Raw genomic sequence first — 25,728 nt, 5'->3', positions numbered from 1 at the left:
CAAAGAGAGCGTGAGAAACAAAAGAGATAAAAAAAGTTGTGAGAGGGGGAAAGAGAGGAAGAAAGGAAATCCGGAGAGAAAAGACAAATGAAAGCGTGAAGGGTAGGAAGAGAGAGAAAAGGAAAAAAATTAAGTTAGAGCCAAAGAAGTTAAAAATACACAGAGAAAGAGACAAAGAGCAACAAAGGAAGAGAGACAGAGTGAAAGAGTGGGAGAAAAGGTGAGAGAGAGGAAGAGAATTAAATACAAGTACAGTGTCTTTGTTTGAGGCACCTGGCTTTGGCAACCTCAAGTGGACATATTTCAACCTGTAGCTTGTTTTTCTCTTGCGCTTCTCTGAGTGTTGTCTCGTGGGCCAGATTCAATCCCTTAGCGGGCCTGATCTGGGCCACCTGTGCCCTAGTATACAAATACAGTGGAACCTCGGTTCTCTACCATAATCCGTTCCAGAACCCTGTTCGAGAACTGACTTGTTCAATCACCGAAATCATTTTTCCCATTAATAATAATGAAAATCGTTTTAATCCGTTCCAACACCCTGAATGTTCGACGTAATCGTAAAGCTAACCCAGGCTAATCGTACGTTCGCGTTATCTTCTGTACGAAAGATTACGCTAACACGAACGTGTAAAAAAAAAAAAAAAAAGAATTATGAATAGGATTTCTTACCTTTGTGGTGGTCAGCAGAAGGCGCTGTATTCCCTAGCACGATCGGAAACTCGCACACCTCTTTCATATTTAGCTATTATGTCTTTCTTAAAGGCAATAGTTGTACGAACAACTTTTCTTTTTTCACCTGTCCTGCTTGCACCGACCTTCTTCGGAGGCATAGTTCGGGGCTAAAACACTCCGTTCACCGATATTAAAAGCGAAAGCAAAAAGAGGCAAGTACGCACGTGATGACAGTTGGTCACGAGGGGTGGGGGCGATCTTCACAGCTCAAGGCAAATAGTAGTAAAAAAACTCAGTGGCCCAACCAGTGGATTGAAGAGAAAGATTGAAACAAACGGAGAAAGAGAAAAGGATGGAGGGAAAAGAAAGAGAAAAATGGAAAGAAAAGCAAAGGGGTAAAGAGAGTAAATTGCAAAAAAAAGAGTGATAAAAGGGAATGTGAAAGGTACAGAGGGAATAAAATAAAGCTACAGTTGCTTTTTGGGGTTGCCTTACTTAATCACTGCAGCTTTTATTTTGACCTGTTTTTCTCTTGAGCTTCTCTCAGTCTCATCTCACAGGCCAGATTCAATCTGGCGGCGGGCCTGAACTACCTCGCGGGCCGCATATGTAACACCTATGCTTTATTTAAACAAGTTTATTGTCAACATTCAGGAATATGACAGCGGAATTAAGAAAACGATAAAAAATAGTCCCATCTTTTCATAATAAAAGGGTCAGAAACTAACATTTCAAAGGAAACACCCAATTTATTTAATCGTTGCCCCCCCCTAGGAAAAAGTCTCCCATTTTTCTGAAAAATTACCTTTTACGTGTACATCCAATACCGGTGCAATTGTGTACGAAAATGTAAAGAAGAAAAAAAGTGACATTTGCTTAGTGTATTGAGACAGCCCTAATCCACAACCCCTTCCCCTCATAAGAAAGACACATTTACATAATAAATACATAAATAAGCGATAAATAAAGGATAAAACTGTGTTTTTTGACTACACCCAGTATTGTTTGGTGTGTATGGCGGCACAGTGGTGTTTCTGTTGGGGTACGTGGTTTTGCTTGACGTAGCACGGGTCGTAATAGTCCCACTCCAAAGCCGAACCCAGCAGGCCGTAGGACAAGCCTTCGCTGTCTGCCGATAAAATCCGCAAGGAGACCCCTGGAAAAACATTTGGGCATCTTTAAAGCTGGCGTGCCTCATTTCCCCGGAAAAAAATCGATACTTTCTGTTTTAACGGGGTTCGTACGGGCGCTTGAAATCCTTGATTTGTTATGTTTTCAAGGTCGGGCTTGAATTTGGGGTGAAGTGCTTTGAAATGCTTGAAATAAGACCGAGGAACTGGCTAAGCTGGTGAAAAACGTGGCTCACGTCTAGCATCCCGGACGCTAACGTGGAGCTACCCGGCAGAGACACAAAAGCCTGTGGGAAGCGGAGAGGAGGTGGACTCGCTATCTACGTTAAAGTAATATGGAAGTTTGAATTTGGGTTTGTCTGTTGGACTCTCTGTGTTTTGTGCAAAAGTTTGCTGGAGTAGATCACGTGGGGCCGCGCCATTCTTCCAGGAACGGGAGACCAATGGGACCCAGCCAAGTGGCGGAGGAGATGCTTTGCTGAGCAACTCTGAAGAAGGAGAAGAGTCGGCTTTTGGAAGGAGCAGAGCTGTATTGATGTGTGTAAGAAATAAATCCACTCGTGAGTGAAAATGCCAGCTTCTAAGGACTTTCTATGCATAAAAGAGCGCGCAAATTGGATGAGTGGTGATCGGGAAAGGTCACAAATTGGAGTCAGATGATTCATTGAAGTTTGTGTTGATTTAACAAGAAATTCCAACTACGTGAACACGAGGTGGTGTAACCCTGGGCACAAAGATTCCCATCTGCTGCAGGGACGTCGTACTTTTGGACTAGAGTATGACGTCATCCACTCCGCTGTGGCTTAACTACAACACAGGCCATCCTGTTAATCTGTCAACAACAAAAGGATACTGCTGGAAGTGTGACTTTCCCTACGGGGATAAATAAAGTATCTTTCTATCGCCATGTTTCTTGGCAGTCGGACTATAGAGCACACAAGACATTTTTCAAAAAGTGCGTGAAAATGACGCCAACACGCCTGCTCTGGTGGATTGTTATTGTGGCGTTGTCATGTGAAGTGTCATCGCCCCCTACTGGTCTCACTTTAGAGGACAGCTCTATTTAGAAGATTTGGCTCGGCTCACTGAAAAGAGTCATGTTTATTTGTGATGCCCTTAATCACAAAGGGCTGCGCAGACCACAAAAAGAAAGAAAAATAGGAAAGAAAAAAATGTACGAAAAAAAAAAGAAAAAGGGTTTTTGCCAGCTCTTTCGACTCCCAACCGGCTCCTCAGATTTTGTTTTTTAATGATAATTATCAAATAAACTATTTAGTAATCACTCATTTTTACATGTTTCGCAGAGAATCCCTAAAAAAAAAGTCTAAAAATATCCACAGATCTACAATTTTTTTTAACTACAAACCAATTTGAACTTTTTACACGCTAAACAGATCGAAAGTAGAACAACAACACAAAATCCCTAAAAATGCAAAACAATAAAACAAAAATTAAACCTATTAATCCTTCAGTGCTATAAATAAATGATAAAATGCAAAAACGGTCACTTTTTTTGAATCAAATTTAGACACACATCCTCTGGAAAAATATAAATTAAGATAAGTAAAACAATCAGTAGCCTTAAAATGAGTCCAAATTTGTCTCATTTTTCTGCTCTCCTGTATAAAACTAAACTATTATCTAAAATCTATAGAGCCCTTTCCGTGTTTGTAAACAAGTGTGACGTATTGAAGCTGCGTGTGGATTGTTAAAGCAGAATGGCAGAATTCATATCAGTTTATAGCAGCCCATTGACATAATAAGATCTTAGATGGGAACGATTTAAAATTGCACGAAATATTTGCTAGCAGAAAGATTTATTTTAATCAAAGTCAATAGAAGAATACGTTCTTTTGATAGGCGCTGGATTTCTTCCTTTAGATTTTAAAGGGTGTCAAACTCATTTTGACTCAGGGGCCACATGATAGAACAAACATTCTGTCGGGGGCCGGACTAGTAGATTAAAGAGAAAGAAAAAGACAAAAATAAGAGAAAGAGGGAGGAAAAAAGAGAGAGGCCGGGACAAAGAAAAAAAAAGAGAGAGAGACAGGGAGAGAGCATGAGAAACAAAAGATAAAAAGTCGTGAGAGAGGGGGAAAAGAAAGGGAGAAGAAGAAAGAAATCCAAAGAGAATAGAAAGACAGAAGGAGAGAAAAGAGAAAAGAAAGCGCGAAGGGTAGGAAGAGAGAAAGGGAAAAGAGAGAAAAGGAAAAAAGGAAGTTAGAGCAAAAGAGGTTAAAGACACAGAGAGAGAAAGAGAAAGAACAACAAAGGAAGAGAAAAGGAGAAAGAGAGGATAGACAAAGCAACAAAGGAAGAGAAAAAGAGAGACACAGAGAGTGAAAGAGAGAGAGAGAAAAGGGGTGGAAAAGAGAGAGAGAGAGAGAGAGACGGAGACACAGATAGAGAGAGCAACAAAAAGAAATACAAGTACAGTGTCTTTGTTCAAGGCACCTGGCTTTGGCAACATCAAGTTGACATATTTCAACCTACAGCTTGTTTTTCTCTTGCGCTTCTCTGAGTGTTGTCTCACGGGCCGGATTCAATCCCTTAGCGGGCCTGTTCTGGCCCGCGGGCCGCCTGTTTGACACCTGTGGTTGAAGGCTTGATTTTTAGATCTTGAGTCAATACATTTGTGGATGTGAACGATATGTGTGTAAATATTTTTGGGGACAAATCTCTCTCCATGTGTGTTTTGGGTAAATGTCCCTAGGTGTGACTGAGCGAGTGAGTTGTCTGTCCCCGTGTGCCCTGCGATTGGCTGGCAACCAGTCCAGGGTGTCCCCTGCCCACTGCCCGATGATTGCTGGGATGGGCTCCAGCATCCCCGCGACCCTACTGAGGATAAGCGGTGCAGCTGATGAGATGAGATGAGATAACAGTAATATGTAGCTTAAACTTAGCATAAGAAGAGATGGATCTCATTTTTGCACTCTTTGATGCACCTCTCCCAACGCACCTGCAGGGGGCGCTGACGTCTCTCAAGACAAATCCATGCAATAGCAGCTGCCGTGTCGACTTGATTATTTTTTTGTTTTTCTTTCAAAATGCGTAGAGTCAAAAATGTGGCGTGCGGGCCCGATCAAGCCCGCCAAGGGTATTCATCCGGCCCGCGAGAGAAGCACAAGAGAAAAATGAGCTGCAGTTTTAGATATGGCCACTTGATGTCATTACCAGATTCCACTCGCAAAGACACTTTGGCTGTATTTCTTTCTCTATATGTCTTTCTTTTTCTTTGTCTCTCCTTTTATAACTCTCTCTTTTTATGCCCCTCCTTTTCTTTTGATTCTCTTCTATCTTTTTTTGGTCTCTCTTTTGCTCTCCTTTCCACTCTTGCTTTCTGTCTCTTTTTTCTTTCACTCTTTGTCTTTCTTTTTCTCTTCTCCCATTCTCTGGCTCTACCTCTCATTTTTGCTCTCCATCTCGCTTTGCATATTTATTTTCCTTGCTCTGTCTCCCTCTCTTTATTTGTCTCTTTCCTTTTCTTTTCCTCTGTCTCTCCTTTTATAACTCTCTCTTTTTATGCCCCTCCTTTTCTTTTGATTCTCTTCTATTTTTTTTTGGTCTCTCTTTTGCTCTCCTTTCCATCTCCAATTCGCTCTTGCTTTCTGTCTCTTCTTTCGCTCTCTTTGCCTTTCTATCTCTCTCTTTTTCTCTTCTCCCTTTCTCTGGCTCTCTTTGCATATTTCTTTTCCTTGCTCCGTCTCCCTCTCTTTATTTATCTCTCCCTTTCTCTTTCTCTGTCTCTTCTTTTATAAGTCTCTCTTTTTATGCCCCTCCTTTTCTTTTGATTTCGGTCTCTCTTTTGCTCTCCTTTCCATCTCTCTCTTTTTCTCTTCTCCCATTCTCTGGCTCTACCACTCATTTTCCTCTGTCTCTCTTTGCATATTTCTTTTCCTTGCTCTGTCTCCCTCTTTATTTGTATCTCCCTTTCTCTTTCTTTTCCTCTGTCTCTTTTATAAGTCTCTCTTTTTATGCCCCTGTTTTTCTTTCGATTTCTCTCCCTCTTTTTGGTCTCTCTTTTGCTCTCCTTTCCATCTCCAATTCGCTCTTTCTGTCTCTTCTTTCGCTCTCTTTGCCTTTCTATCTCTCTCTTTTTCTCTTCTCCCTTTCTCTGGCTCCACCTCTCATTTTTCCTCTCTGTCTCTCTTTGCATATTTCTTTTCCTTGCTCCGTCTCCCTCTCTTCATTTATTTTTGTCTTTCTTTTCCTCTTTCTCTTCTTTTATAAGTCTCTCTTTTTATGCCCCTCCTTTTCTTTCGATTTCTCTCCCTCTTTTTTGGTCTCTCTTTTGCTCTTTTCTTTCGCTCTCTGTGTTTCCATCTCTCTTTTTCTCTTCTCCCTTTCTCTGACTACCTCTCATTTTTCCTCTCACTCTCTCTCCCTCTCTTTCTCTAGTTGTCTCTCCTTTTTCTTTTTATCTTTCTTTCTTTTTCCTCTTCTTTTGCGGTCTTTTTCTTTTTATTTATACATCTTTCGCTCACGCTTTCGTTTTCCCATTTGTTGTCTCTCTTTCTCCATTTCCTCCATCTCTTTCTTTTTAATCTACTAGTCCGGCCCCTGGGAGTGTTTTTTCCGACCATGTGGTCCCAAATGAATGCGTGGTATATCGAGTCAGTCTGCCGAGAAACAAGGCAAAAATTCCAGGCATTTTCAAGCACTTCAACCAAAATTCAAGCATTTTCCTGACCTTAAAAGCGCAACATTAAAATTCAAGCAGTTCTCCGGATTTCAAGCACCCGTACGAACCCTGGGGCGGAACACACTAGGTAGGAGGAACAGGTGATGTGGTCGAGTCACGCTCGTCCCTACAGGTTTTTGTTAGTGTAGCATGAAAATGGCCTGTTGAAAACTCCAATTTAAATTTGACAAACCTGCACTGGCCCCGAAGTCGCTGTCTAGTCCAGAACCCGGGTCCGAGGTACTGGAGAAGGACTCCTCGGAAGGAGGTTGGATTTGGGGCCGGAACTGCATGTGCGCCTGGTCCGTCAAGTTCAGCTCAGTCAGCATCTCGTATTTGCTGCTTGGACGGATGTCGGCCACGTCCTTGTTAAGCAAAAAAAAAAAAAAAAAAAAACGAACTTTCATGTTTTGTTCAGTTAGAATTCTATTGCCTGGGCATCACGGCACTCCTGTGATTGTTCTATCAACTGTCTTTCTTTCATGTTTTGTCAAGTTAGATCTAGTTAGTGTTACCATACAGTTGTGTTGTCTTTCTTCTCTTAGTGTTCGAACATATCCTGCCGTGTCTTATTTATAATGTTGTGTACAGTATATAACCCAACATAACCAGGGTTGCCTTTCTTGTTTTGTTCAGTTAACGGTCATTTGTGTTCCAGCATTATATTTAGTGGCCTCTGCGTCATGGCACTCCCGTGATTGTTCTATCAACGTGTGGCTATATGACCTGTGCTGTCTTCCTTTCATGTTTTGTTAAGTTAGAACTAGTTAGTGTTACCATACAGTTGTGTTGTCTTTCTTGTCCTAGTGTTCGAACATATCCTGCAGTGTCTTATTTATAATGTTGTGTACAGTATATAACCCAACATAACCAGGGTTGCCTTTCTTGTTTTGTTCAGTGAACAGTAATTTGTGTTCCAGCATTATATTTTATGGCCTCTGCGTCATGGCCCTCCCGTGATTGTTCTATCAACGTGTGGCTATATGACCTGTGCTGTCTTCCTTTCATGTTTTGTTAAGTTAGAGCTACATAATGTTACCGTACAGTTGTGTTGTCTACCTTACTCGTTTTGTGTTCAGTTGGAGTTAGTGTTCGAAAATGTGATATTACATTTTGTAGTACTTTTTGGGGGTATTTTTCTAGTATTTTTTTGTTTCAGACACACAAAGGGACACATTTGGCACCAATAATATGTTTTACGAGTGGTACTTTATTTGCTTTATCGTTAGATATTGTTTTTTTTAGGTGAGACATGTGAAAAAGCCTGATGGGTTGCATGTGGCCCGCGGACCGTAGTTTGCCCACTCCTGGTATAATGTTTGTGGACAGTGTTGAAGGATCCTTTATCATTTTAAGTGAAATGAAATAACAGACGGACCCAAAGTTCTGGACTCACCGCAGGGGAATTGGGCGGAACCGGGTTGCCTCCGGAGTCCGGTTCCGATTCGTCGAACCGGGCCAGCAGCTCGGGTCTCCCTACCGGCGCGCGGATGCTCCTGGGGTCCCTCGGGGAGGAGGATTCCGGTCTCAGCAGCCACACCCCGCGCTCCCTTCCGGACGAGGACGCCCTGGAGGAGGTCACCGGTAGATTGGGGAGGATAGGGTCCGAGAGCGACATGTAGGGCCCCGGGGAGGCCTCACGTTGGGGGGTCCTGAAGACCCGCATCTGCAAGTCCGAAGTCCGAAGTCTGGATTTGGAGATTCCCAGGAGTTTGTAAACCAGGAAAAGGCAATTGAGCAGCAGCAATGCCACCACGGCGGGGATCAGAAGCAAGACCACTAGGGTGAGTCCGCTTAGCGGGGACCCTTCGCTCAAATTGCGGGTGGCTGGGGTGCTCGGACCCGGGTTCGGCATTTCATCCCAGTGACTCTTCTTTTTTAATTATTTGAATCCAAAGCGTCCTCAAAACACCATTTCGTGTATTTTGTGCATCTTAATCTTAAATTAAAAGTGATCCAGGATGCTTTAAAAGTAGGGAATTCAATATATAGCGATCAAGTGTTTCGCAAGTATTCCATTGACTTTTTCCCAGCGGCTGTACGCAATTATGGCCATTGTGGGGCAGGGTGCAAAGAACAGCCGCCAGGGGGCGACAGCACAAGGCACAAGCGGCTGCGTAGGACCCCGTGACCACTAGGAGGCCCCCAAGAGCTCTTCAGTGCCAACTTTGTCCCCAATTAGTGTGTCTATGACAAAAATACTTCAACAAAAATACTAAAAAAATAACTACAAAACTAAATATCATATATAGTATTAAAGACAGTGACCTCACGTATTATTTTGCTTTTATTCTGAAAAAAACAAAACACTATATCACTCCCACATTACAAAATACTATTACAAAAATATGACCCCGGAATAACTGCAAAAATACTCATTGAATATGAAAAAATACTACTATGGAAATACTACAAAAATACTAATTCAATATGACAAAAAAAACTACTATGGAAATTTTACAAAAATACTAATTAAACTAGACGAAAATACTACTACGGAAATAGTATAAAAGTTCAAATAAAGTAATACCAAAATACTACTATGGGAATACTAATTAAACAGGACGAAAACACTACTATTGAAATACTACAATAATTCTTATTGAATATGACAAAAAATACGGCTATGGAAATACTACAAAAATACTAATTAAATATGACAAAAAATACTACTATGGAAATTCTACAAAATACTAATTAAACCAGACAAAAATACTACAAAAATACTACAAAAGCAAATATCATATATGGTATCAAAGACAGTGACCTCACGTATTATTTTGCTTTTATTCTGAAAAAACAAAACAAAACACTATATCACTCCCATATTACAAAATACTGATACAGAAATATGACCCAGGAAATACTGCAAAAATACTCATTGAATATGAAAAAATACTACTATGGAAATACTATAAAAGTACAAATTAAATATGACAAAAAATACTACTATGGAAATTCTACAAAAATCCTAATTAAACTAGACGAAAATACAACAAAAATACTACAAAAGTAATTATCATATATAGTACTAAAGACAGTGACCTCACGTATTATTTTGCTTTTATTCTGAAAAGAAAAAAAAACTATGTAACTACCATATTACAAAATACTATTACAGAAATATGACCCCAGAAATACTGCAAAAATACTCATTGAATTTGAAAAAATACTACTATGGAAATACGACAAAAATACTAATTAAACATATCAAAAACACTACAAAAATACTACAAAACTAAATATCATATATAGTATTAAAGACAGTGACCTCACGTATTATTTTGCTTTTATTCTGAAAAGAAAAAAAAAACTATGTAACTACCATATTACAAAATACTATTACAGAAATATGACCCCGGAAATACTGCAAAAATACTCATTGAATATGAAAAAATACTACTATGGAAATACGACAAAAATACTAATTAATCATATCAAAAACACTACAAAAATACTACAAAACTAAATATCATATATAGTATTAAAGACAGTGACCTCACGTATTATTTTGCTTTTATTCTGAAAAGAAAAAAAAAAACTATGTAACTACCATATTATAAAATACTATTACAGAAATATGACCCCGGAAATACTGCAAAAATACTCATTGAATATGAAAAAATACTACTATGAAAATACTACAAATATACTAATTCAATATGACAAAAAAACTACTATGGAAATTTTACAAAAATACTAATTAAACTAGACGAAAATACTACTATGGAAATAGTATAAAAATTCAATCAAAATAGGACAAAAATACTACTATGGGAATACTAATTAAATATGACGAAAACACTACTATTGAAATACTACAATAATTATTATTGAATATGACAAAAAATAAGACTATGGAAATACTACAAAAAATAATAATTAAATATGACAAAAAATACTACTATGGAAATTCTACAAAAATACTAATTAAACTGGACGAAAATACTACAAAAATACTACAAAACTAAACAGTATTAAAGACAGTGACCTCATGTATTATTTGTTTTTATTCTGAAAAGAAAAAAAATACACGATATCACTACCATATTACAAAATACTAGTACAGAAACATGACACCGAAAATACCACAAAAATACATCTAAAGTAATACTACAAAAATACTCATTAAATATGAAAAAAATACTACTATGGAAATAGTATGAAAATTCAAATAGAATAGGACAAAAATACTACCATGGGAATACTAATTAAACAGGACGAAAACACTACTATTGAAATACTACAATAATACTTATTAAATATGACAAAAATACTACTATGGAAATACTGCAAAAATACTAATTAAACTAGACAAAAATACTACTATGGAAATAATATAAAAATTCCGGTAAAATATGACAAAAATACGACGATGAGAATACTAATTATATACGACGAAAACTACTATTGAAATACTACAAAAATACTAATCAAATATTACAAAAAATTAATACTACGGAAATACTATTTAAATACAGAATTAATATGACGAAAATTCTACTATGGAAATATAAGTAAGTACAGCAAAAATACTTCTATGGAAATTCTACAAAAATATTAATTAAATATGACATAAATACTACTATGGAAATAGTATAAAATTTTTTAATAAAATAGGACAAAAATACTACTATGGGGATACTAATTAAATACGATGAAAACACCACAATTGAAATAGTACAAAAATACTAATTAAATATGACAAAACATACTACTATGGAAATACTACAAAAATACTATTAAAGTACAGCAAAAATACTATTATGGAAATTCTACAAAATTAATTAAATATGACAAAAATATGTACCATGGAAATACTACAAAAATACTGAGTAAATACGACAAAAATACTACTACAGTAATACTACAAATATTGAAAAATAAAATACTACTAAAATACTATTTTGGAAATACATCAAAAATACTACAAAATACTACATAATACACTATATATACTATAATACAAAACACTATTAGAAAAATATTACCACAGAAATACTGCTATGGAAATACTAAAAAACACAACAGAAATGGTAAAAAAATACAGAAAAATAATGCCACAGTATACTTATAAATATGAATAATCATAAAACTACTGTAATACTACAAAAACACCAGAGATATGCACCCAAAATTATACCAACGAAATATAACAAAAATACTACAGAAAGACAAAAAAAATGCTACTATGGAAATACTACAAAAAAACCCTGCAGAAATAGTACAGAAATAACACAAATATACAACAAAATACCACTATGGAAATACTAAAAAAACACAACAGAAATGGTAAAAAAATACTGAAAAATAATACCACAGTATACTTCAAAAATATGAAAATCATAAAAGTACTGTAATGCTATAAAAATACTTGAGCTGTACACCAAAAATTATACTAACAAAATACAAGAAAAATACTACAGAAAAACTAAGCAAATGATACTGTGGAAATACTACAAAAACTACTGCAGAAATTCTACAAAAATACTACAGATATACAACAAAAATACTACTATGGAAATACTAAAAATCACAACAGAAATGGTAAAAAAATACAGAAAAACATTACCACAGTATACTTCAAAAATATGAAAATCATAAAAGTACTGTAATGCTACAAAAATACTTGAGCTATACATAAAAAAATTATACTGACGAAATACACAAAAATACTACAGAAAAACTAAGCAAATGCTACTATGGAAATACCATAAAAACTACTGCAGAAATTCTACAGAAATACTACAAATATACAACAAAATACTATAGAAATACTAAAAAACACAACAGAAATGGGAAAAAAATAAAGAAAAATAATACCACAGTATACTTCAAAAATATGAGAATCATAAAAGTACTGTCATACTACAAAAATACTAGAGCTATACACCAAAGGTTATACTGACGAAATACAACAAAAATACTACAGAAAAACTAAGCAAATGATACTGTGGAAATACTACAAAAACTACTGCAGAAATTCTACAAAAATACTACAGATATACAACAAAAATACTACTATGGAAATACTAAAAAACACAACAGAAATGGTAAAAAAATACAGAAAAACATTACCACAGTATACTTAAAAAATATGAAAATCATAAAAGTTCTGGAATACTACAAAAATACTTGAGCTATACACAAAAATTATACTAACGAAATACAAGAAAAATACTACAGAAAAACTAAGCAAATGCTACTATGGGAATACTACAAAAAACTACTGCAGAAATTCTACAGAAATACTACAAATATACAACAAAAATACTTCTATGGAAATAGTAAACAACACAACAGGAATGGCAAAAAAACAAATAAAAATAATACCACAGTATACCTCAAAAATATGAAAATCATAAAACTACTGCAATACTACAAAATACTAGACCTATACCCCAAAAATTATACTAACAAAATTCAACAAAAATACTACAGAAAAATTAAGCAAATGCTACTATGGAAATACTACAAAAAACTACTGCAGAAATTCTACAGAAATACTACAAAAAATATATGACTCCAGAAAAAACTACAAAGAAAATCTAGAAAAACGACAGTAATACTTCAAAACTAAATGTCAAATGAAGTGCTTGAAACAGGGACTCAATTGTTTTTTTAATTCATAAATGAAAAAAATGGGATCGGTCTCCAAGATAGGCCCCTTGGCCAAATTCATGAACCCGATGTGGCCCCCGACTCTAAATAGTTGCCCACCCCTGGAGTAAAACATGAATTGAGTGAAGTAATAGGCCTCATCTTAACTATAACCCTGAAAATAATCAGTATTGGGACATCAAGGCCTGCAAGGCCTTCTCTGCTGGCCTAAAAATATCAGAATCATGCGATGTTATTATATAATATCCATGAATACTTGTTAAATAATTCCAAATTGTCTGTCAGGTTCCTTTATTGCTTTCCCCCTGGTTACACTGCTTCCAGATGTTTGCTGTCGTATTCAAGCAATTAACCAATCACATTTCAGGATTACTTGTTGCTAGGCACAGAAATCTACCCGGGGGCCTTCTGTAGCAGATCTGAGGGAACTTATAGCATCCTAAGAGTGTTCAATAAAGCTGTTGGTTTAGCCAATCGGATTTCGAGTTGCCGACTTCAAGGCCTTCTTGCAGGCGTTGGGAAATGTCAGCTAGTCTAAAGCCTATTATTCTACTCATTATAATAGCGTTTATTTTTTTAATCTACATTGAACTTTTATCTCGCTTGAAAACAAAATGTTTATTATTTGACCACTAGATGTCACTCTCTTGTGTAGCGCAAACAAAAACGATTGCTTAAAAGCACAAGGAAGAACACAAACTACGGAGACCCAAAGTGACCAAACCACAATATTTTTCCTTGAATTTGTTTTCTCCAACACGTTCGTTTAGCAGCAAGATGGCAGATAAGATTTTTTACCACAAGGAAGCACTAGATAACGCACTGTCCCTTTAAACTTTGAACTTCAGAATATCTGCATAATGGTTACTCGATGTACTGTAGGATTTATTGCAAGGATTTCTTTTTTTTTAGTATCTCTATAGTAGTATTTTTGTTTTATTTTGATAGTGGAATTATTGTTGTGTATCTGCAGTATTTTTGTAGTATTACAGTCGTTCTATGATTTTAGTATTTTTCTCGTATTACAGTAGTATTGTTTTTAAGTATTTTTGTAGTATTAATGTAGTATTGTTTTTTTTTTAGGGTTTTTGTGCTATCTCTGTTGTATTTTGTAGTATTTCCATCGTGGAATTATTTCTTTCGTATTTTTGTAGTACAGTATTACCGAATTACGGTAATAGTATTTTTGTAGTAGATTTGTCATATTTGCAGTTTTTTGTAGTATCACAGTAGTATTGTCTTTTTTGTGTTTTGTGCTATCTCTGTTGTATTTTGTAGTATTTCCATCGTGGAATTATTTCTTTCGTATTTTTGTAGTACAGTATTACCGAATTACAGTAATAGTATTTTTGTAGTAGATTTGTCATATTTGCATTTTTTTTGTAGTATTATAGTAGTATTGTCTTTTTTTGTGTTTTGTGCTACCTCTGTTGTATTTTGTAGTATTTCCATTTTGGGATTATTTCTTTCGTATTTTTGTAGTACAGTATTAACGAATTACAGTAATAGTATTTTTGTAGTAGATTTGTCATATTTGCAGTTTTTTGTAGTATCACAGTGGTATTGTCTTTTTTTGTGTTTTGTGCTATCTCTGTTGTAGTTTTTCCATAGTGGAATTTTCGTTGTGTGTTTGTATTTTTTTCTGTAGTATTTTGGTAGTACAGTATCACCAAACCAATACTATTTTTGTAGTAGTTTTGTCATATTTGCATAGTAGAATTTTTGTAGTATTACTGTATCACAAACAGTTGGGAACAAAACATTTAGATATTAGTGTCAAGATTACTCATTTGGCGCCAACTGCTTCGGACTCTGATTGGCTCCCTGTCACTATATAAACCCACTCCTTTCTGTCACCTGTTGTCAGTTCGTCTGCGAACCTCAGTTTACTCTAGGCAAGCTTTTTCAACCCTGACTCAGTCGTCTTTTGCTCCCGTCTGTTCCCCGGCTTCGACCCGTTTTTTGATCTTCATCACATCTACTCTCCTCTCCTGGCTTTCAACTCGTTGCTGATCCCGACCACGTTTTTGCTCTCCTGTCCCGGCGACTGACCCGCTTCCGGCGTCCAGCGATCACCGGATCGTGGGTGCAATCCTTTCCTTTCTTCCCCAAAAAACTGAGAGAAGTGGGTCCTGTCTCCGTTCTGGTCCTGACAGTTAGGCATTGAAGATGACTGGTTTGTTATAACAGTTGTGTCATTTCAGGTTTACACCTGAACCAACTCACCAGGCTTTACAAACTCAACAGAGCAGCCAGAGAGACCATTTGGATTGCATTTATTAAGAAAAAAATGGTCATTTTTTGATAGAATGACCTTGAGATTCGGTTCTTTTTTTGACAAACTCAGAACTTTATGGCGGGCCATAGGACGGACATGTTCATTGGAAGCAAACAGGACAGCCATATTCTTTCCATTCTCTTTTATTCATTTCCTCCTTTCAATTCAATAGAACAATTGACACATGAGTCTCTGTTAGAGACAAGGTTGTTTAGTTTGCACGCAAAGTTCATCTTTGCACACAATTGCACGGTAAGAAAATCAATGGAAAAGTCTCATACAAGTACCATATAAAACTATAAACAACTACAAAGGTTTTGAGTCTATACAGACTCGTATATTTTACTGCAGTCGGAGCAGTACTGGACTGTGGAGGGACTCAGTCATTGGTAGTTCTGTGAGTCCGATTTCAGTTTCCGGGTCCCAAAAGTCGAAGCCGGACCCGTCTCGGTTTGTCGATGGGTCGCCACGGCGACCGTATACCCAGTACAGTAGAACCTCGGTACTCGACCATAATCCGTTCCAAAACCCTGTTCGAAAACCGATTTGTTCGATCACCGAAATCATTTTTCCCATTAAAAACAATGTAAATCGTTTTAATCCGTTCCAACACCCTGAATGTTTACCTTGAATGTTTAACATAAACTAAAGCTAAACCAGGCTAATCGTACGGTCGCGTTATCGCAATCTTCCGTAGGAAAGATTACGCTAACATGAACGTGTAAAAATAAAAAAAAGGGCTAAAACACTTGGTACACCTACCGTAAATTCCGGACTATAAGCCGCTACTTTTTTCCCAAACCTTCAACCCTGCGGCTTATTCAGTGATGCGGCCAATTTATCTAATCTTCCTAACGGCCGCCAGCGGCGCTCGAGTACGAAAGGTAAGATTTAGACCGGTGGAATATATGCGCCGAGGAAGACTGCAACTTCTTAGTTTGTGCACAAATTAAATTAGCGTAGACATATCCTCATCATGCAAATCGCAAAAAGAAAGGCACATGACGTAGCTTTCAAGCTAAAAGCAAACGAGCAGTCCGGTAAAGAAGGAAACAGAGCTACTGCACGTAATCTTCACTTTGCGAGCGTGTCGCCAGTGTGTTATTGAATAAGGGAGCGTGGGACGAAGTCCATATGACAAAGTCTCTTTCCCATACTGGGGAAGACGACTTTGATGAAGTCAGTTATAAGGAGAAAGATGAGGACGGTTTACTGTGGTTCCTACAAGTACGGTATGTTTTTTTTAACAGACCTGTTTACTGTGTTGCGAGCGTGTTGCTAGTAGCGTTTTGCTACCCTACACAGACAGGGTTTGGGATGAAAGTTATAATATTATAATTAAAGTTTGAAAACTCTCTACTCTCCTCTCCTGGCTTTCAACTCGTTGCTGATCCCGACCACGTTTTTGCTCTCCTGTCCCGGCGACTGACCCGCTTCCCGCGTCCAGCGATCACCGGATCGTGGGCGCAATCCTTTCCTTTCTTCCCGAAAACCGAGGTTCCACTGTACTTCACTGACTGGTACCCTGTTTATTCTGTCAGTCCGTCTGCGAACCTCAGTTTACTCTAGACAAGCTTTTTCGACCCTGACTCACTCCTGTTTTTACTCCCGTCTGTTCCCCGGCCTCGACCCGTTTTTTGATCTTGACCACGTCTCCTCTCCTCTCCTGGCTTTCAACTCGTTGCTGATCCCGACCACGTTTTTGCTCTCCTGTCCCGGCGACTGACCCGCGTCCAGCGATCACCTGATCGTGGGTGCAATCCTTTCCTTTCTTCCCGAAAACCGAGGTTCCACTGTACTTCACTGACTAGTACCCCGTTTATTCTGCCGTTCCCGCCTTTGAGGACGCTAGCATTGGCCCAGGCTGTGCTTGATGATTTCCCTGGACTGAGGTGGGATCCTATCGGGAAAGACCACCTGGAACTCCACCACCAGGTCGCCCCGCCTGGACGGGCTGCGGGCCACCGGCAGGCCCTCGCCCCGCAGGCGTCGCACCTCCCCGGGCCGGATCACGTCGCTACACGGCAGGGGCATCAGCCGGTTGTCCAGCGTGGGGACGTTGACGGTGCATCCGCAAAGGGCCTGGAAACAAAAAAAACACAAGAGAAATTCACAATCTAGTAAACTTCCGTAACGAAATCGGTTGCGTAAAGGAAATATGTGTCAGTCGTACTCCAAAGCCAGTTACGCAAGGGAGCAGCTCGCCAAGCGTGGGCGCTAGTGAAGTGAGCGCTAAAGAGACGGAAACTGTGCAGCATCCGCGCTAAAAATAGACATTTGCCTCGACGGGGTTGGGAGACGCGAAGAGCGAGCAGGCTGGCTCTTTGAGGGTCTGAATGAGCCGTTGCGTAAAGAGGGGGAAGCGGAGCGTGGGTGATATCCGGCTTTTGTCATTGAAAATTGAGGTTATTAGTTATATATAACCGATAGTAGGTTTTGGTGGTTGGCTAGGGGACTAAACGGGGGGGCTTTGATCAGGGACCAAACCGAATTCTGAGGGTTCCTCACGTCGGGCGCGGTGGCCATGGCGCCCAGTCGGTCCCAGCCAGGTGGCGCTGGATTCTGGCGCAGTTGCCGCGGCGACCAGTTGGCCCCGCCCATGGACACCGGCTGAGGCGCATTGGCTGATTGCTTTTTGGAGCACTTAAACGCGTTCCTTCTAACTGTGCTTTGCCTGAGCGTTTCTTATACTTTGGTGAGACTTCTGTGAGATTTCTGCAAGTTCTGTTTAGTTCTGAGAAATGCCTAGTCTGTAAATCTGCCTTCGTTCCTGAACCTAATTGCTTTAGTGTCATTATCGGGTGTTAAAACAACCCTTACTGTCCCGATTTGGGTTCTTTTACACCCAACGGTATCTTCTAAGGTATCAATGTCTTTGAAGGACTGATTAACCTTTATTAGGACACAGGACTTTGAGAAAAGACAAAAGCTTTAACAATGTTTTAGTCAATTTCCTGTCTTTAATTGATTGTCCATACTTAAGGAGCTTAGTTGTGTCAATTGGTACACGTGGAAAAGTCTGTCCCGGTTTGGGTTCTTTTACACCCAAGGTAGCCTTAGATTTCCATGGATTGGATATACAAAAATCATCTTTATTTTTATAAGAAAGGTTGATGATTTCAAAACGAATCCGTAGATCTTTGGAGGACCAACCAGGCGAGAACTACAAGACCAGGTCTATTTTTGTCCTAATTTGGGCTCTTTTTCACCAAAGAGGGTAGCCACAAATTTTCACTAACTGAAAGTACCAGAAATCTTTGTTTTCAATGAGTAACATTAACATATGTGGAATACTTTAGTAAGTCTTTAGAGGATCAACCAGGTAGGAACTGTGTTGGTTTGAGAAGAGGTCCAAAAGACAGGGTGTCCTTTTGTCCCAATCTGGGTTTTTTTACCCAAAGAGGGTAGTCAAAGATTTTCACTGATCAGAATGAACAAAAATCGACTTTGTTTTAATGAAGTAACTTAATAGTATTTAAATGTTTCAGTAGTTCTTTGGAGGACCAACCTGGTGAGAACTTCTGTGGTATGAGAGAACGCCCAATTGACAGAGTGTCCTTTTGTCCCAATTTGGGTTCTTTTTCACCCAAGGGGGGAGTCAAAGATTTTCACTGATCAGAATGAACAAAAATCGACTTTGTTTTAAAGAAGAAACTTAATAGTATTTAAATGTTTCAGTAGTTCTTTGGAGGACCAACCTGGTGAGAACTTCTATGGTATGAGAGAACGCCCAATTGATAGAGTGTCCTTTTGTCCCAATTTGGGTTCTTTTTCACCCAAGATTTTCACTGATTTCAAAGGACGAAAAATCAGTTTTGTTTTTATGAGTAAAGGTTATATTTGTGGATTTTGTAGATAAGAACTACTGTGTTTTGTTAAATTATACTTTGTAATTTGGAGTGAGCTTCTCCCTTTGGAACTCACCTCTTTGAGAGTGATGCTCGCCGTGTAGACGATGTTAGCGCCATCCCGCCGGTAGTGCGGGTGTTCTTCGTCGCTGAGGACGAAGGTGACGTCAGTGCTGGTGCCGTCAACCGTTTCGTCGCCTTCTCTGGGGAAGGTGATCCTGGTGCCGGCCTTCCAACCTTTCTTCACCACCACGTTCAGAACCTTCTCCTCGCTCCACAGGGTCCGTCCGTCCGGGCCCAAACGGTTCCGGCTGATCTTGACGTGCTTGGTGCAGCCGTGCAAGACGTCTTCCAGGCTGACGGGCAACCGGCGGACTTGAGACTTCCCCCCCGGTCGGCGGACGCATCGCCTGGGGGCGCCCCCGCCCCCCACGTGGCTGAAGGGGAAGCGGCGGAAGGGGTTGAAGAGGTCCTCCTCGTCCCCCTCGTTGTTGAAGAAGATGTCGAAATGGTCGGAGCCGTGGAAGAAGTTGGAGAAGGTGTCGTGAGGGTCGGTGGGGAACTTGTTTTGGAAAGGGGTGTCCTGGCCCCCTGTTGAGATGCCACTTTTGAGACCTGGACCAATGGAAAGATTCATTAGAAGGTGCTGAATCTTCTCCTGCTACTGTTAACCATGGAAACCAGTACTGTTTCATATGGGGTAGAAAACCCCTTCCCTGTGGAGGGACGGGCATCGCCAGGCTGTACTGGCCCAAGGCGCACTACAGGAAGTGGCGCTCCAACGATCCAAGCTGTTAAGGGATCCGTGGATTGTTATCTGATACGCTACTTTTGGTTTAAAAACTTGGTTGGTTAGTCTTATTGTTCTTTGCTGAACCTTCAAAACTGAGAAGTTTCCCAATTGGAGTAAGGTACCAGTACCTGGACTACATTTTAGTATTTTATCCAGTACTTTTGTGGCCTTTGAATTGGAAAATGTTGCTCATGGGGGTGGGCAAATCGATCCAAATATTGATATCACCGATACTACGCCAGTGTCATGATTACCGATTGAGAACACCTGGCTTAATTGGCGCCAACAGCCCGGACAGCTGATTGGCTGATGCTTTCTGTTTAAACCCCTGGCTTCCAAGAGGAAGCTGTCAGATCGTTATGCGAACTGTTGCCACCAGCTCAGTAAGCCTTTTCGTCCAACTCTGTTCCTGCCCTGCTTTTCTCTGCCTGATCTTTGTTGCCAACCTGTTTCCGGACCTGACTTCGCCCCGTTCTGCCTGCCTGTTACCTGACCTGTTTTGGCCCGTTAACTGCCTGCTTCCTGTTACCGACCTCGTTTCCGAACTTGACACCGACTTTGCTCTCCAGTCCCAGCCAACGACTGCTCTCCCTCTTTACTAATAAAAACTGAGAAAACGAGCGCTATTGGGTCCTGTGTCCGTTTCTGGTCTGTGACACGCTAGTACTTGGTATGATAGACCTGGGATCGATACTTTACTCCTCCACCAATTTCCCTTTAAGCGACATTTCTCCAATAGGTTATTTAAAAAAGAAAGGCTCAAGGAAGGGTTTTTAGAACAGTGTGACATTTCGTATCTGAGGTTTGGGTCAAAATCCATTGATATCTTCTCTCCTTTCTATGAGTGTCTACTAAACTATAAACTTAACATGGTTGAAGTCAGATTCCAGAGTAACTGCGGCTTACCTTCTTCTCCGAACTGGTCGTAGACGCTCCTCTTTTTGGGATCGGTCAGAACTTCGTAAGCTTCGGCGATTTCCTTGAAGCGGTCTTCGGCGTCGGCTTCGCTGTTTTTGTCCGGGTGGAACTTGAGCGCCATCTTGCGGTAGGCCTTCTTGATCTCGTCCTCGTTGGAGTCCGGAGTCACGCCCAGGACTTTGTAGAAGTCCTTGCCGGAGCCGGGTTTGGTGGACAGACAGGGGGCGTCCGGTTCCGACTTGGTTCCTTCCTGAGGGTGTTTGTACAGCGTTAGCTAGCTCGCGAATCAATTCCGAAAATAGAAAATATTGGTATTGATTCTGAAACTGGCGTAAAAATCCTGATCTTTTAATTCATGTCTTTAGAATTCGCCTATCCATTATGAAGGTAAACACCTAACAATAGCAACCTAGGAATTAGGTGATGATAAAATAGTAATAACATGGTAATAACACAATTATAGCTATTTAAGAAATGCATGTTATCTCCCCATTCTCTTTCATGAGGAAAATAATTTGTGTTAAAATGAGTTGATTTCAGACCTAATCCTAAAATTTGCAACCTAGGCATAACATAAGCCTTATCATTTAAACCTAATAACATATTAATAACATAATAATTACACATGAACAGTTTTTTTTCAGGAATGCATGCAATTTCACCATTTTCTCTTATGCGGACAATCAGTTGTGTTTAACTGAGCCCTAATGATTACAATTTAGTAATAACAGCTATAAAACAATCCCAAAGATTAAAACTTTGTAATAACATAATAATAACTATTTTTTCCCCTTTTTCTTTACATTTGTATAATTATTTCTTGCTTCTTTTCTCCCTGTTTCCTTTTTTCCTTTTTCCACCTTTTTTCTGTTTTCTTCTTTAAATTTCTCTTTTCTCCCTTCTTTGTTTTTCACCATTTTTACTTTCTTTCTTTCTTCAAGTCAAGTCAAGTCATTTTAATTTGTATAGCCCTTAATCACAAAGAGTCTCAAAGGGCTGCACAGACTATTATTACAGACTATTAATACACCACTCCCTGATTCCCTGATCTGAAACCAACATGAGGGCAAGGAAAAACTCAAAAACCTCAAGATGAGGAAAATGAAGAAACCTCAAAAACAGAAATGAGAAGAAAAATGTTGCATTTTGGTCACTTTAGGTAGTTTGTATTTTCACCTTTGTTATAGCACTCAGTTTTGGTTGCACTACACCACACAGTGACATCTAGTGGTCGAACAATACACACTGTCCCTTTAGTGTAAATGCCTCCTATTCAAATTTTGGATTCATTTATAACTCAGGGATTGATTTCTCGGAGCTTTCTTTGTGGAAAACTTGCCCAACCACACCCAGACCCTAACTCCATTGGCCCCCAGGTAAACTGACTTTTCTTTAAATTAAGGACAAAAGAAAAAAAAGGTTCGACTTACCGAAGACGAAGAAGACCCCGAGCTGTCTCCTCTGTGCATGACCCGAACTTTACACTTGACGTTGACATTTTTGTGCTTGACTCCGAACTGGGTCCAAATCAGAACCATGATGGTAGTCGCTGTCCACTTAGTCTTGGTGCTGAAACTGGAAAACCGCAAACAAAGCTTCCCTTCTTCCTCGTTCTGCAGGCAATTGTGAAGTACCGGCTCCTCTCCGGCTCCCTTTTTCTACTCGGCCAACCCACGCGGCGTGACGGATTTTCCCCGGCACGGAGGGATGCCGCCATCCGGCCTCTGATTGGTCGCTGGATCGCGGATGTCGCCTCCCTCTCGAGCCTTCTGAGGTAAGCTTCCGGAGCTGCGGCTCACGACCAGTCACGATTCAGAAAGCACTGATTTGTGTATAGGATTTATCATTTAAAGCTAGTTTCTGTTTTTTTTTTTTGGTTTTTGGCTGTGGTGGGGGTCCAGACAGAGCAAACGGGGACATAGACACTAGAGAGTCTGCACCGGCACTGCATGTCCTTAAGTAGCCTCAGTGAGAGACAAAGCAACAAAGAGATGGACGGATGGATGGATAGACAGACGGATCCAATAGGTACGATAGATAAATATGATAAACAGATAAATAGATGGATAGATAGGGCAGCACGGCGGCGCAGTGGTTAGCGCTTGTGCGGCACAGTTCATGTCATGGGAACCTGTCGTGGGTTCAAATCCAGCTCCAGACTTCCTGTGCGGAGTTTGTATGTTCTCCCCGTGCTTGCGTGGGTTTCCTCCGGGCACTCCGGTTCCCTCCCACGTTCCAAAAACATGCATTTCAGGTGGATTGGCCGGTCCAAATCGTCCCTAGGTGTGAATGAGCGAATGAGTTGTCTGTCCCTGTGTGCCCTGCGATTGGCTGGCAACCAGTTCAGGGTGTCCCCTGCCCACTGCCCGAAGATAGCTGGGATGGGCTCCAGCACCCCCGCGACCCTACTGAGGATAAGCGGTACAGATAATGGATGGATGGACATATTACAGAAAGATATACTGTAGATAGATAGATACTATCGATAGCAACAGTAGGTAGATCCCTTAGATAGATGCTTTATACAGTACTGCTATTGTTGATACTATTGATTTATACTGTAAATACTATAGATGGCTACTGTAAATACTCCAGGTAGTGTCACAATCACCCGGATCAGGAACACCTGTGCTCAGGATTTGGCGCCAACAGCCAGGACAGCTGATTGGCGCACCCTGTCCATTTAAATCCTCAGCTTCCGGAAACAAGCTGTCTGATTGTACTATGCTACCTGTTGCCATCTGCTCAGAAATCCCGTACCTCCGACTCTTCCCCTGCCCCCTGTTTTCTTCTACTTGATCTCCGTTGCCGACCCGTTTCCGAAATTGCCTACGACCTGCCCTAATTCCAGATACCCTAGATACTATAGATACTATAGATAGCCATTGTACACATTATAGATATGTACTATGAATTAATACTGTAGGTGTTATAGATAGTAACTATCTCCAATAGCTAGAGAAAATGTAGATACCAGAGAAAGATAGCTACTGTAGAAAGTACCCAGTAAGTACGAATTTATACATATATACCAATGATACTATAGCTAGTTACAACGGATGGGTACATAGGTAGCAATTGTGGCTATTTATTATAGATAATGATAGATGCTATAGAAAGATACCTCTGAGAGATATCTATAGTAGATAGATACCATAGATAATTGTTATGGATACTATTGATAGATTAATACTATTGCTACTATAGATAGATACTATTGATAAGCACTGTAGACATAGATAGCTACTCTAGATAGTGAGAAAGATACAATTGATACGACAGATACCATAGATGGCAAAATGAGATATGAGTATGAATATGTATACCACAGATAGATACTTTTGATTGATATCAGGAATTGAGAGCATGGAAATAGATACTAGCAACGGAGCAAACGGGGACACCGACACCAGACAGTCTGCACCTGCAATGCGTGTCCTCAAATAGCCTCACTGAGAGACAAAGAAACAGAGAAACAGGCAGATAGAACACCACTTTGGAGGGATACTATAGATCACAAGTGTCAAACAGGCGGCCCGCGGGCCAGATCATGCCCGCTAAGGGATTGAATCCGGCCCGCGAGACAACACTCAGAGAAGCGCAAGAGAAAAACAAGCTGCAGGTTGAAATATGTCCACTTGATGTTGCCAAAGCCAGGTGCCTCCAACAAAGACACTGTACCTGTATTTATTTCTCTCTTTCTCTCTTTCTCTTTTTCTTTCTTTTTCTTTTTCTTTCTTTCTTTCTTTTTCTTTCTTTTTCTTTTTTCTTTATTTCTCTCTTTCTTCCTGTCTGTCTCTTTCTTTTTGTCTCTTTCTTTTTCTTTCTGTCTCTTTCTTTCTGTCTCTTTCTGTCTCTCTTTCTTTCTGTCTCTCTTTTTTTCTTTTTCTTTCTTTCTTTTTCTTTCTTTCTGTGCCTCTTTCTTTCTGTGCCGCTTTCTTTTTTTCTTTTGTTTTTCTTTCTTTCTCTTTCTTTTTCTTTCTTTCTGTCTCTTTCTTTCTTTTTCTTTCTTTCTTTTTCTCTTTCTGTGTCTTTCTTTTGGTCTCTTTCTTTCTCTCTTTCTTTTCCACCCCCTTTTCTCCCTCTCTGTCTCTTTCACTCTCTGTCTCTCTTTTTCTCTTCTTTTGTTGCTCTTTGTCTCTTTCTCCCTTCATACCCTTTGCGCCTTCTTTTCTCTTTTCTCTCCTTCTGTCTTTCTATTTGTCTTTGGATTTCTTTCTTCCTCTCCCTCTCTTTTCCCCCTTTCTCACGACTTTTTATCCTTTGTTTCTCACGCTCTCTCCCTCTCTCTCTTTCTCTTTCTTTGTCCCTCCCTCTTTCTCTTATTCCTTTATCCCTCTTTTTCTCTGTCTTGAATCTACTCGTCCGGCCCCCGACAGAATGTTTGTTCTATGGTGCGGCCCCCGAGTTCAAATGAGTTTGACACCCCTGAAATAGATAGATACTATAGATACCTATTTTAGATGGATACAAGAGTTGATACTATTGTTCGATACTGTAGATAAACTAGATAGCTACTGTAGATATTGCAGATATATTTTTTAGATGTTATAGATGGCTATTGTAGATACTATGGATCGATACTATAGATACCCCATTTTTAGATGGATACTGGTGTTGATATGATTGAGCTATACTGTAGATACAATAGATAGCTACTGTAGATGCTACAGAGAGCTGGACAGACAGGCAGGCGGGGGCGCAGAGAGACAGATGGACAGACAGACTGACAGGTCCTGTAGGTACCATAATTATCTACAATATATACAGAGAAAGATTCGATTGAT

At 39.6% G+C, this 25,728-nt stretch overlaps 2 protein-coding genes and 1 long non-coding RNA gene across 4 annotated transcripts in view; 1 reads left to right on the top strand and 2 right to left on the bottom strand.

Moving 5' to 3' along the window:
• Window positions 1–1,280: 1,280 nt before the first annotated feature.
• Window positions 1,281–8,538, bottom strand: hwa (huluwa). Its single transcript, XM_088355816.1, has 3 exons — window positions 7,880–8,538; window positions 6,677–6,848; window positions 1,281–1,828 (listed from the first exon to the last, which is right to left on the bottom strand). Exons 1-3 carry the CDS (start codon window positions 8,336–8,338, stop codon window positions 1,662–1,664), a joined length of 798 nt encoding a protein of 265 aa, XP_088211942.1. The 5' UTR covers window positions 8,339–8,538; the 3' UTR covers window positions 1,281–1,661.
• The window catches only part of LOC148350163 (uncharacterized), a 26,542-nt gene continuing 8,703 nt past the window's right edge, over window positions 7,890–25,728 (top strand). The window contains exons 1-2 of the long non-coding RNA XR_015853033.1: window positions 7,890–8,267; window positions 22,561–22,715. This is a non-coding gene — a long non-coding RNA (uncharacterized LOC148350163). The remainder of the gene's footprint in view (window positions 8,268–22,560; window positions 22,716–25,728) is intronic.
• LOC148350164 (dnaJ homolog subfamily B member 5-like) lies at window positions 15,510–22,600 on the bottom strand. 2 transcript variants are annotated; one of them, XR_015853032.1, is made up of 5 exons: window positions 22,372–22,600; window positions 20,930–21,191; window positions 19,307–19,845; window positions 17,170–17,464; window positions 15,510–16,879 (listed from the first exon to the last, which is right to left on the bottom strand). XR_015853032.1 is itself a non-coding variant. In XM_088355814.1 (4 exons), exons 1-4 carry the CDS (start codon window positions 22,477–22,479, stop codon window positions 17,231–17,233), a joined length of 1,143 nt encoding a protein of 380 aa, XP_088211940.1. In that variant the 5' UTR covers window positions 22,480–22,599; the 3' UTR covers window positions 15,510–17,230. The 2 variants fall into 2 exon arrangements, 1 of the variants encoding a protein (XP_088211940.1); XM_088355814.1 differs by having other exon boundaries at window positions 15,510–17,464; window positions 22,372–22,599.

The sequence above is a fragment of the Urocampus carinirostris genome, chromosome 16, assembly GCF_059441175.1.
Source record: "Urocampus carinirostris isolate Australia breed hairy pipefish chromosome 16, RoL_Ucar_1.0, whole genome shotgun sequence".
In the NCBI taxonomy this organism is placed as follows: Eukaryota; Metazoa; Chordata; class Actinopteri; order Syngnathiformes; family Syngnathidae; genus Urocampus; species Urocampus carinirostris.
This window is presented reverse-complemented; position numbering and strand designations above follow the sequence as displayed.

Excerpts from the sequence above, each read along its gene's own strand:
- hwa (XM_088355816.1), bottom strand. The coding sequence starts at position 8,338 with ATGCCGAACCCGGGTCCGAGCACCCCAGCCACCCGCAATTTGAGCGAA. Across the intron at positions 6,849-7,879 it reads TTCCGCCCAATTCCCCTGCG|GACGTGGCCGACATCCGTCC; the intron begins GTGAGTCCAGAA and ends TTGCTTAACAAG. Across the intron at positions 1,829-6,676 it reads CGACTTCGGGGCCAGTGCAG|GGGTCTCCTTGCGGATTTTA; the intron begins GTTTGTCAAATT and ends ATGTTTTTCCAG.
- LOC148350164 (XM_088355814.1), bottom strand. The coding sequence starts at position 22,479 with ATGGTTCTGATTTGGACCCAGTTCGGAGTCAAGCACAAAAATGTCAAC. Across the intron at positions 21,192-22,371 it reads CGGGGTCTTCTTCGTCTTCG|GAAGGAACCAAGTCGGAACC; the intron begins GTAAGTCGAACC and ends AAACACCCTCAG. Across the intron at positions 19,846-20,929 it reads CGACCAGTTCGGAGAAGAAG|GTCTCAAAAGTGGCATCTCA; the intron begins GTAAGCCGCAGT and ends CCATTGGTCCAG.